The sequence below is a fragment of the Aulostomus chinensis genome, chromosome 14 (genome assembly GCF_037954235.1).
Source record: "Aulostomus chinensis isolate RoL2024-O1b breed Wild chromosome 14, RoL_Achi_v1.0, whole genome shotgun sequence".
NCBI classification, from domain to species: domain Eukaryota; kingdom Metazoa; phylum Chordata; class Actinopteri; order Syngnathiformes; family Aulostomidae; genus Aulostomus; species Aulostomus chinensis.
Window position 1 is genome coordinate 10,443,015 of NC_141333.1, and position 13,093 is coordinate 10,456,107.

General features: G+C 43.2%; 1 protein-coding gene across 8 annotated transcripts in view; it reads right to left on the reverse strand.

Moving 5' to 3' along the window:
* Positions 1–1,051: 1,051 nt before the first annotated feature.
* The window catches only part of LOC147249705 (lisH domain-containing protein ARMC9-like), a 33,038-nt gene continuing 20,996 nt past the window's right edge, over positions 1,052–13,093 (reverse strand). For 3 of the 8 annotated variants that reach the window (XM_086223306.1, XM_086223305.1, XM_086223304.1), the window contains 2 exons: positions 12,606–12,783; positions 9,718–11,107 (listed from right to left, as the gene is read on the reverse strand). In XM_086223306.1, coding sequence (XP_086079432.1) covers positions 12,633–12,783 — 151 coding nt within the window. In that variant the 3' untranslated portion in view covers positions 9,718–11,107; positions 12,606–12,632. Of the gene's footprint in view, positions 2,874–4,167; positions 4,463–9,716; positions 11,108–11,963; positions 12,114–12,605; positions 12,784–13,093 lie in introns of those variants that run through there. The other 5 variants (XR_015119146.1, XM_086223307.1, XM_086223309.1 and 2 more) reach the window with 5 other exon arrangements.

The window sequence follows — 13,093 nt, forward strand, 5'->3', positions numbered from 1 at the left end:
AAGTCAGTCACGTTCCGAAATACAAGTGCAAGGACCTCTACCGCGCGAGAAGTGATTGAAATGGTACTTTAGGAACTGTAGATGCAGACGGTGGAAGGAGACATGATTACTGTTGTCACTGGCTACATTACTGAGGTAGTCACTGCAAGCTACGTAAAAAGCAATATGAAAGACTTTATACAAGAGAGTAAATGTGCACTATGTGGGATGGCTTTAAAACCCAGGCCTCCAGAGGGCCGGATAGCAACAAATCTCTATTCCTCCAGAAAATCCGAAATGAAATAATATGTCACAGCATATTCATGATTGTATTTTCCACTTTTCACTTACTATATATATATATGTATATATATATATGTATATATATATATATATATATATATGTGTGTGTGTGTGTGTGTGTGTGTATGTATGTGTATGTATGTATATACATATATAGATGTATGTATATACATATATAGATATAGATAGATATTTTTATATATATGTATGTATGTATGTATGTATGTATATATATATATATATATATATATATATATATATATATATACATACATATAAATTTAATTCACATTTATGGATGATCCAGTGTCAGCTCGATGCTACCAGGCTTTTGGGTTATGATGAAAAAGTAGAATGAACTGCAATGGCTGTGAATAGAAGAGGATGCTGGACGTTAGCATGGAGGCCCATTAGTAATTCAGCACCAAGGCCAAAAAACAAAAAACAAAAAAAACAGAATGTGAGCTAAACATTTACAGCAACTCAAAGATGAGTTTAAGAGTGTGCTGGAAGTTTCAAAGTAAAGAAAACTCCACCCCCCAAAAAAACAAACAGAAGTCATTTTGGCTAAAAGTTGTCGACAATGTCATTCAAAGTGTAGAATTTTTTTTCTTTTTTTGTTTTCTTTTTTTTGAAAATCAGGGGAGACCAACAGTCAGTGATTAACCCTTAAATGAACCTCCCAGAAAGATTCCCAGTGAAGGAGGAGTGGACACAACAATCAAACCCCCCCCCCCCCCCCCCCCACACACACACACACACACCTGCAACAAAGGTCAAAGGTTAAACTGGACAAATAAAGCATGTGGCGTCATGGAAAATCCAGATAAAACAAATACAAATGAAGGAGAGAAAAACCCAACAACAATAATTCTCCATGAAAAGTCAACTTTTCCATCCTACAATTTCTACTATTTGAACTAAGCCGCTGATGCTTTTCAACCAAAAAGTGTTCTTTTCTTTGTGCCCACAATGAAACTAATAAATGCTGTGTTAATTTCCAAAACAAAATACTATACAAACGAGTTAAACCTGTACAGGATCTGTAGAGCCAATTTCGTGTTCCCGTTGGTGCCATGGCTCCAGTTTGATTACTACATTTATTCTGATAGCGAGTCCTTCAACATGCCATAAATACAAAATAAACTTTAAAAAAAAAAAAAAAAAAAAGAAGCATAATTTACTTGACTTTTGTGGAAGCTTTTTTTGAGAAGAGCAAATGCAAACGGTCCAGGTCCCTCTGTCCCTCTCCACAAAAAAGAGAGTGAAAAAAAGGTGGTTGGCGTTTGCCTTGGAGCTCGGGCATGGCGCTGTCCGTACCGGCGTCCTCGTCAAACTATAGGATCTCTACTTTCTGCGAGCAGACCAGCTCACTGTTGACCAGACGCCACATGTGCCGCAGGTCTGACGGGAGCAGTTTGTGCACAACGATCATGCTCTTGAAGAAACAAGGTTCTCGGTTCAACTTACTGCTCTTGTTTCTCACCAAGCCGAACGTCTTAAAGGCGTTGTGTTTAATGGGAGTGACCTGAAGCACCTCCAGACACATGCCCAAGAAGACATCATCAATGGGGTAGAGCTCCAGGGAGTCGGCCACCCAGTGCAGCCTCCTCGCCAGGTTGCCATCCATCAGAAACCCCCCTCCACCTGCGTATGGAGGGTAATACGTCTTATTATACAAAGCCTGGGGGATGTAGTACTTGTTGTCCTTCTTACGAATGGGCTTGGCCTTGAAAATCACATCCCCCACAAACAGGTTCTTCACGTGGTTACTGCTGTCCAAGAACTCAAAGATGTTCTCCACGCTCACAAACACATCATCGTCCCCCTTGAAAATGTAGCGCACACCTGGGCAGTAGGTGTGGAACCACTTCAGGAAGTGGGTCTCCTTGAGTGTGAGATTGAAGAAGCTATCCAAGAAGTCCCACTGAAGGATATCCCCGTAGATGTAGTCCTCGTACTCCACCAGCTTCTGATGGTTCACCCTCTCTGCCTCGTTTGAGGGTTTCCCAAGAAGGAAGAGTGTCTTTATCCTCCTGCCGTTCACCACTTGCTCTTTGCCCCAGGTTTTTCGAATGACTTCCCTGCGGTCGTGCTGGGTGGCCACTGATTTTATCACCATGAGCAAATAAATCTCACCCGAGCACTTCTCGGGGTGGTTGAAAACCATGGGGAAGTAACGGCAGTGTCTGTAAAGCATGAACTGTTTGAAATTGTCCTCCAGGCTTCTGAACCAGTCCTGGCCAGAGAGATTGAGGTTGGCGCTACAGTTGGAGCTGGTCACATCCCAGATTCTGGGGCTGTTGTCTTCGGTGACTCGTGGTTTCTGGGTGGTCGCCCGAGTTTGAGGTGGCGGCTGGTGTTTGCTAGCCTTCCAAAAGCCTTCTATTCCCTGAGAAGAGTGCGTCTTCTCTTGAAGGGCAGCAGTGGACTCCACTCCCGCTGAGGCATGCGTGCGAGTCTGCTGCTCAAGTTCAAACGGAGCCCCCATATTGATGCTGCCTCTCTGGACGACAGTCAGCGCCACCACTGCCAGGAAAAACATGACACTCAACCTCTTGTACACCTTCCAACGATCTCTGTTGTTCATCCTGGGTGAAGAGAAAGATCAGACCATTATGGAACGTGTGTGCGCTTCTTGATAGACGTCCTGCACAAGAGAGATATGTCTTGTTCTATTTTCTGTCTCACTTGTTTGAGCTTTTTTTTTACAGTTCAATTTAACATGTCTGTGAGGAAGTAATATTTTCAATGCTTTTATTATACTTTGTTTACATATGATTGTATATAATATTATTTTAATTCTTTTTAGTTTTTAAAAGCACCTTAAACTGCTTTTTGACAACATTTTGAACAAATAAAGTATTAAAGAGGTGCCGAGTCATCAAAATCCCTTTTCTTTCGGCTGTGTACGGTTCTGCGGGTTATTCTTATACTCTAAAAATGTCTCAAATATGTATGAAAATACAGTTAATAGGTGTTTATGTCCCTTGAAGGGAACAGAAGAAAGGGCCAAGTTTACATGACCCCAAGCAACAAACAATAGAGGAGGAATCTCATTATAACCATATTGTCTTTCCCAAGTGTTTGCATATGCAACATTAGAATATGGCTCATATGAATGCAGATGCGTGCGGTCTGCACTACAACACACATGAAGTACATCAGGGTAAAACTGCTTGAGAGCAGTAACTTTATTCATCCAGCGTCACCTCTGGAGGAACATGTGGAATGTACCACTGCAATTCTCACATATCTATCATGTCATGCCAGGGCTCGTCACACCAGAGACCCCAGAGACACTCCCATTTGGGGCCCCTTGGTTTCCACCTTTAAAGGAAAGCCCCCCCCCCCCCCAAACAAAACAAACGACTGAAGCAATGTGAATCCTGTCATCCATGAATGATACAATCTCACCATCATTCACTCAGGATGATGGTGAGATTGAGGCTGACAAACGATTGAAATTAGTCACACAATTTCTTAGTATGTAGGCTGTTAAAAAGATTGAAGTAAATACTGTTTTTATATATGTACACAAATAAACAATATTTACTGTAATCTTATGTTAAAATCTCTAACATACCACCTCTATCATGAAATGAAGTTTATTGTCACTGTCACGTGACCTGTAGACTTAAAAGTTGTGAGTGTTTCTGATGAATATTAGGGGGGGAAAAACCATCAACTTCTAAAACATCTGCGATGTCACAAATGATTCCTCTTTAAAATCCCAATTTCAGTGAGCGCAGGGATCATTTCAACACGTTTGTCTTCTAGGGTCCAACTCGCATCGCTCTGCTGGAGGGAGGTAGAAGCTGACGCGTCTGGATCGGTGTTAGATACATGGAAAGTCAGAAGAAATGTGTAATACGCGTCACTTACATTCTCGAGACGCTTCAGACGACCGGCAACTGCCGACTGGAGGAAATAAACCAATGAAAGTCGGATTGGTGAACTCAGGAAAAAGTCTTGAATCTCGTCGGCTGTGGAGCAAAATGGTAAAACAATCCTTTCCATCCAAGTGTCGCAAACTGACTGGGGAAAGTGGGCAGCGTGTAGAAGAGATGCGCTCTCTCTCTCTCTGTCTCTCTCTCTCTCTCTCACTCTCAAAGACGCGCAATCCGCGCCCAATCCACTCCACGCGGCGCACAGCGAGCCGAGGGTCCACCTGTCATGGAGGCTGGTGTTTCTACTAACCTGCACGCTCCTCCATTTCCTGTTTTATAGAAACCTATTGTAGCACCCCCCCCCCCCCCCCCATCGATAGCGGTAGCGCCTTATCACGCACGGAGAGGTCATTCAAATTGCTTGAACAAGCAACAGTATAGATGATACGAGATTACATTTTTTTTTCAGATTAAGATTTAAAGCGTGGCATTCAGATGAATTCAAAAAATAGTTCTTGAAAAATAACCCTTTATTGAGACAAAATTGCTGTTTCACGGAAATATACATATATATACATATATACATATATATATACATATATATATACATATATACATATATATACATATATACACACACACACACACACACACACACACACATATATATATATATATATATATATATATATATATATATATATATATATATATATATATATATATATATATATATATATCTGCCTAACAACTAGTCAACCACAAACAGCTACCAGTGAACTATGAGTCTTTTCTTCATTTTTATAATTGAATTCCTCCGCCAGTAGCTGCATGGCTCTAAAATTACATCCCTTGATATTTTTCTTATTTACAAAGAATTCTTACAACTGCGATTTTGAAAAATTGGGGGCGATAAAACATTTTCTTGTCTTTTATTTTCTATTTTTAACATCTCACCGCCTCCGCATGAAACTAGACCCCATGCACACCAAGTCCCTCGTCTGTGTAAATAGGCGATTGTTTGCTAATTCGTTTGCCATGGCAACGTTACAAGGTGGCCGCTACACCACCTGTGACTGTGTTTGGATGCTTTTCTGATTTCTAGCTTGCCGAGAAAAATATTAAAAAAATATCGATAGAAACTGAGATATAGAAAAGAGGTATTATATAAGCCATATATTTGGGGAAGGAACTGAGAAAAGTGAAGTAAGTGGAATCTTTATAGAAATCTGAATCTTCTCAGGGAGAAGTCTGTTTACCATCTTGACTGCTAAACTCTTAAACTGAGAGACTTTTTTGGGGGGGGGGGCAGGTTTGTGACGTCAGAGAGACGGCCTGGCGTTGATAAGGTGACACTGTGCAAACTTCAGAGGTTTTATGAGGTTGCCAGCCTTTTACAACATTATATAACTAAAGATTTCATGTGTCAACTCGTAAAAGTGACAGCGATTGATCGAAGTATTTTGAAATGGTGGTTATACCTTTGATGAGTGGATTCATGCGAGGTGACTCAGCAAACTTAATTGCAGTCACCTGGAAATTTAAATCGACTTGGTTTTGTCTTCCCCAACATTCAGAGGAACGTCCTCAGAACTCTCCCGGCGCTGTGACACCTTTACTGACAAGTCAAAGCTAGATTTCTTTTTCTTTTTTGTAAATATATTGTTAAGAGAAGAAAACAAAAAAAGCTCTGGTTGCGTTGCTGTCACTCGCTATACAACCGCTCACTGTGGTTCTTCTGTTCTTCTGCTTCTTTCTGGTCTGGGGAAAGAACAACAAAATGTTGCTCTGTACTTCAAAACAGGAATTATTCAATCCGAATGCAGCTGTGATCCAAAAACCCCCTTCCTTTCCTTCTCTCTCTCTCTCTCTCTCTCTCTCTCTCTGTCTCTCTCCATTTCCTGCATCCATCTAGTCATCCTTCTCAGGGCCATGTGCATCCTGTTGCTTGCCAGTGCTGCTTTTTCCCGTTTTGATTTTTTTTTCCTCTTTGTGGATTCAGATACCGCGACTGAAGTGGCCAGATACACCACAGCCCCCCCTCCCCCCCCCCCCCCACACCACCACCACCACCACCACCACACACACACACCATTTCCACCCACACCGCTGTCCTTCCCTTTGCTGGACAGGCAACATTTGTCACTCGTTTCACAAGTTAATAACTAACAACAATAATAATAATCATGTTCACAATGACCTTGCAGCTGACATCAACTTGACTTTCTGAACAGAAAACATTTGACAGCATGAATTAATGGGATGCATATCACAATAGATTTAACTGACTCTGAATCGTCTGGATCTAAGATCTAGAGAGATCTAAGAAGATTTCTGCTCCCCAGAACTAATCAACATAATCTGACTATGGGGAACAGTTTTGAAGAGTTATAATTTAATCCAGCTGCAGCAGGCTGCTGTTTTTAGCGAACAAGCTTCGTTCAACCCCCAATCAGCACCAAGTGTCCCTTTGAAAGTCTGTTAACATATTGTCCTAGTGTGTCTACTTGAGTTTAAACAAGAAAACATTTAGTCAACAATCCATCCATCCATCCATCCTTCCTTCCATCCATTTTCTACCTCTTATCCTGTTAAGGGTCGTGGGGGGCTGGAGCCTATCCCAGCAGCCTTCGTTGAGAGGCAGGGTTCACCCTGGACAGGTCACCAGTCCATCACAGGGCCAACACAGAGAGACAGACAACCATTCACACTCACAGCCACACCTACGGTCAATTTAGAGTATCAATCAGCCTCGTCCCCTCTTGATGTCTTTGGACTGTGGGAGGAAGCTGGAGTACCAAAGAGAACCCACACAGGAACAGGGAGAACATGGAGACTCCACACAGAAAGATCCAGTGTCCAAGCCGAGGCTTGAACCCGGAACCTTCTTTCTGTGAGGCCACAGTGCTGACAACTGCACCACCGTGTCACCATTAATCAGAACTATTCTGGTAAACGTATTTAATTTGTCTTTTAAAGGGCTGTCTTAATCTGATGAGGAAGACTTACTGTGTCTAAGAGTCTTGGTGTTTAATCACAGAAATAAATCTATAATCCAGTTGAAACAAAAGAAAGGTGGTCTAAAATATATATATAACATATAAAAGCTTGCAGGGAAGAATTAGTCTCAGTGAATTGCTCTCATGCACAAGACCAAGATATCTGAGTTAATAATTTAAGAATAATTTCCCTTTATGATAGAACCTGTCTCAGTTACAGTCAAGGACCTCATGGTTCCAGGAAGAACAGGTGAAATGACTCAAGCACTATCTTTTCGGTGGTTACGCAAAAATGTCCGGTTAAAAGGACGGTTAATAAGAAAAGGAAAAGCCGAGATGCTACTTGTAGCCCACAGGAAGTCAGCGCTAATCCTTTTGTTGGGTTTAGCACACCTGAGGGGGCTTTGGCAGGGGGATTAGCACCTTTGGTCCCTGCGACTATCTACATTCTGGAGAAGTGAGGGCCCTCGCTGCTTGCTCCTCAGTCACCGTCAAAGAATTTATTACTGAAGAGCAAAAACAAGCTGGAGGGGATCCCCCCCCCCCCTCCCTCTTTTCCACTCAAGTTAGGATGTACCTCTCTGACAAGAATGATGGAACTAAGATGTGATCAGGCTATGTTATGAATGCCTCTTTGAACTGACCCCCCCCCCCCCCCCAAGGTTTAGGAAAACTCTGCTAACGTCACGCTTTTCTGACTTTAAATGTTTCCGCAGAGGATTTAGATGTGCTGACATACACTGTTGTTTAGTTTCGAATACATAACTTTGTACTCCAGGCCAATAGGGACAAAGTCCCAAAAATGATATTAATGATTTACATGATGCTATTTTGGGAAGACGCACAGCTTTGTTGTGGGATATTGCAGCATCGAGACCAGACAAGATGGTCTGCTGTTGAACGGAGATGAATCGAGAAAGGTGGACTCGTGCGGGGAGACTCAGAGGAAGGGAACTAGCCTGTTTCGCTGTCAAAGCTGTTCAGCTGCCATCTGTGATTCATATTTTATCTCCTTCCTGTTCCAGAGTAAACAGCTGTAGACCTCAAAACGTGCTAACGTGTACCTAAACACACACAGTCCACTTGCATTCATGTTAGGGGGTAAATGGATCGTCTTCTAAAAGGTTAAATTACCTTTAGTAACTCAGATGAGACTGCAATGACCAAATATGAAGTGAAAGGAAAGCCGCAAGTGTTAACAACAGAACTTTAAGTCATTTAGTCAGACTTTTACTTGTATGGCGCCAAATCACAACAAAAGTTCTCTCATGACACTTCACAAGTAGAGGAGGTCCAGCACCTCACTCCTTTAATGAACAATTCTCCATGAGCAAGCCCATCCTGCAACAGTGGCGATGAAAACCTTCCTTTTAACAGGCAGGAACGTCGAGGAGATCCAGGCTAAATAAGGACAGATGTCTGCTTTGACTGGTTGGAGGGGAAGAGAGCAGGAGAGCGGGGCAGAGACAGGGACAGATAATGGAGGACAACAGATACACAGAAGGAAAGAGAGGGATAGAGGTAAAGAGGGAGAGAATGATGGGCAGACATGAACAGGTGATGCTAAGGGTGGCAGCTTGAGCCTCTTCAGGTCTGTGGCCTCCTCCGGCAGCAGCGTCAGTCAGGGATCTGGGAAGTGGGGAAGCACAAAGGCTCCCCACTTCGCACACACTATCTGTTCAAAAAGGTATGAGCAAGAGGAAATGGGAGGCTCTGGGGACAGACATGCTTCTTCTCAGCTGGCGTCGGCTTTTATCAGTGGTGCACATGGCTCTCGACTGATAAATGGACGCTTGTCATGCCGGCAGCACTCAGACAAGAGTCTCCACGCTCCACTTTACGAAGACTTGCTGTTGAAATGAGCTTTTTTTTTTTTATCTCTCTTGCTTTAGTTTTGGTTTCATTTTTTTAGAAAGAGCGAGAGAGAAATTCAAGCAAATCCAACGAACGACAAAAAAGCCAACGGCTTTAACCATTTCTAAAGAACACCCACTGGGACTCACGGGTTAACTGAAAAGATCTTGGTAGTCAAAGGTCAAGGTCAGCGTGAGAGAAACAGATTGTAGTCAAGTTTTATTAACATGACAAGTATCTGTCTACACGTGGAGGCGTTGTAAAGACCATAAAAGGAACAAGTAGACATCCTGTGGTAGGACAGTCGTAGTAACTGATATCATTCTCTGTCCCTGTTGTCTCCTGCTCTTCATCCACACCTCTGTTTAGATAAAAAGCAGCAGCTTCCTCTCTGTGGTGGTAACAGCTGGGCAGCAACACCGGCGGCGGCGCGGTTGGAACTCAGGGTTACACAGCCACCTGCATGCAAGTGCGTCAGACCTGTCATGTGCAGCCCGTTTCCTTGTATTGTGCTGCCGCGACAGCTCGCCAGCAGCGTGAATCTCTGAATGCGACATTCCCGGGGAGGACATATGTGAATGTGTGCGGAACAGGTGACAGAACTGGTGATAGTTTAAGGCACCAACACACATCCTGCATTTCAGCAGAGATCCAATATCTCATTACACACTTTTCCTTCCTTTCCAGCTCAAAGCTTTCATCACATTAATAAACTGCAGATTTTAACTACCTGCTGAGGAGTTGGCTGCCAAATTGAATCTCGTGGAAGAGCCAAAATATATATCAGGGTGAGAACACCGTGAGGCTGAAGGCCAAATCTTGACTCAAAAGGAGACGTATTGACGAGAGCTTGGACAAACACTTCGGCAGGACAGTAAATGTCTGCCGAGTCACCCGGAGCGACAAAGCTCAGTTCCAACAAAAACCTCCCTGCAGAGTGACTTCTTTCTGAGTGCAACACAAAGATGACACTTTTTTCCTTTTTGTTCCGGCAAACGCACAATAAAGTCAACCCCTGAATGGAGGTCATTACAGCCAGTAAAAGAAGATCACGTAAGATTCAACGCTGATCTTGGGCGGCTCAACGAGGTGAAAATGTTCTCCAACACTACGGTAGGATGAACTCTCTCTCAAGACAAGGTCACATTTATTTCAAAACACCAGCGTATCAAAATCATTTCAAAACACGTTAAGTGTTGCAGGTAACAAATATACACCATTATAAGCAGGAAAAAAAAAAACTGTGCAAATGTACAATATGAGAAATGCAGCTCGTACAATGATCTAAAAACATGCGACAACCTGGTGAGTTCAGACTGCTGTAAACATCTCTGGAGCGTGATCTCATCCCACGTGAGCTCAAATTTATATTAGAATTGAAGCTGGTGACATCATTCATTCAGGAGGTCAAACATTTGAGTCGGAAAATCAACATATACAGTAAAACGAATCCTGATTATTCATGAGCAAAGATGGAGATATGATAAATAGTTACTTCTACAATCATTTAACAGAAAAGGCTGATTTCTTGAACTCTAAATCAGTTAGGCTGTTCTATGATGACAGAGAGACTGATCTAAGAGACTTTCGCTCCTGCTGATGTTGTGAAAACTACAAGGAAATGTGCTTAAATCAGAGAATGTGTGAGTCAGTTGGGCTCTAAAATGATCCTGCAGGATGTGGCACATGCCGAGGTTTGCCAACAATGACCTTGATGAGAGAGCGAGAGAGAGAGAGAGAGAGAGAGAGAGAGTGAAGACATTCAGGGCCAAATGAGGCTACTGGGTGCGCTGGGCTGGACGGCTGGGGGCTGCGATTATCTCCTGCCCTAATATCATGTTACGCCTGTGCTGAAGCCCAAAAAAAGAATGCAGGGCCACAATCCTTTGCATTGTTCATGTCCCTCCTCCTTCTCCTCCTCCTCTTCCTCCCGCTACTGCTGCTGCTTACTCCCGACCATCTCTGTTGCCCTGACCCTGATCAGGACCTGGAGGGATGATGTTACAGGAAGCCTGATGTTGCGGGGGAGATAGAGCTTTCCATGGTGACAGCAGCTCCCTCTTCACCTCCACCACCTGCCTCCTGCAGGAGGACAGAGAAGGAACGAGGGAGGAGAGGTGGAGCAATAGAGGGGGTTGGAGAGAAGGTGAAGAACAGTCAGATAGTCAAGATGAAAAACTACACTTTTTTTTTTTTTTTTTACAGTGGTTTGAGTGTGACAGTCTTCCACACTACTCCCTTCCCTCATGTGCTCGATATTGGAGCAGTTGAACGTGTCATAACACGTGTTGAGAGATGCTGACATGGTGCTTATTCAGTTTTAGCCAACTAAATACATCTTAAAATCTATTGCATCCTTTGTTCTGCACTTCCTCCACATCCTCATCAGGTAAGATCACCATGACTTCTCGAATAATAGTATTTTCCCTCTGTCCTGCCAACATGGTGAGGCAGCAGCAGCAGCAGCAGCAGCAGCAGCAGCAGCAGCAGCAGCAGCAGCAGCAGCAGCAGCAGCAGCAGCAGCAGCAGCTAGCTGCCTGGGTGGCCCCGGTCCTCCGCACAAACACCTCCTCTATCTTTACCCAGCCACAGGAGCTTCTGTTACTGTGCGCTCCTTCATTCATTGCTCTCTCTCTCTCTTCTGCCACAGGACTCCACCAAACAGCAAATATTAAGGATAATAATGCGTGACAGTCAGCAGAAACTGCACTTAAATGGAAATAAATTGGAGAATCCTGTCTCCAAAAGAAAACAGTAGTGTGCTCAGGGTAAATTTGCACTAATTGTGTTTGTTGTGCCATGTGCAGCTGCCTTTTCCCTTTCAAGCTGAGTTTGATTAAGTGACTTCCTTATGAGTTCATAGATGTCTGACACATGCCAGACCACAAAAAGAACAACACACATATACACACAGGAGGATGTGGTGGGCTTGACTTACCATCAGGCCCTATTACAGGCTTTATGGTAAGGGCACCGGGCGTAAGAGCTGGAGGTAATCACTCGTCAAATCCAATGAAGATGCATGAGGGGATGGAAAGATGCTATCATGCCGCTAAGAGCACCAGAGCGACTGATCAATCTGTCCAGGCTGCAGTCACACAAGTTCTACATTTTAGATGTTGCGGTGACAGCAAATAGTGTTTGACAGGCTCATGGACTCACTGCTGATCAACAGAACAGTCTGATTATGTCTTCTTTTTCTTTTAAAAATAAATTATTGTTCATGATTACGATGACCAAAATACAATATGCTGTAGCAGACTTTTAGCCCAATTTTACTGGAACATTGCCAGTATGACCTTGTAACTTGGTGATTAGGTCAGTCGGAATTCTCCGCCCCTTCTGCTTTCTGCCATTTTCAAAGTTAAACAACAACCAACTCCAAGTTGGCAAACTAGCAGCAAGCTACATGTTGAATGTGGCAAATTCTGACAAAGTTTCGGTTGGTAAAATAGAGCAGAACACGTCAGCGCCTTAAAGACAGAGTCAAAACTGACATGGAGTGACGTACGGATGAAAAGGCTCAAGTATTGCAAAGTCTGAAATTTAAGAAATGATAATAAAGGAACTCTATACGCACCACAGAGACTTCCCCTTCGTGGTGGTGCTAGCAGCCCCGCGAGCTGCTCTGCTGTGGTTCTGACTGGGAGAACTGGGGAGGCGGAGTGAGGCCTCGACCCTGGGGACCACGGCTCTGCCTGCCTGCTTCATCAGGTGTCCGGGGAATCTTGGGCCGGCTTAAAAATCCAAACTCATCGCTGATGACAGAGACACGAAGAAGACAATATCAAATGAGCTTTAACAGTATTTACTGGGCCATCCTGTTGAGATGCAACTTAAACACACACACACAAATAGTTTACTTATGTTCAAAGTGTAGTTAAACACACACCAATAATTGCTACACACTGTGTTTGTTTTATCTATCCATTGTTTATTTGATCTTGCCGGAACATCAGTTTTTCTTTCATATTCCAATGAAAACTTTTATTCCTGCAGATAAAATCGAATTGGAGACAAAAAAACCCATAAAAAGGATAATTGTGTTACTACACAGACTTTGTTTGG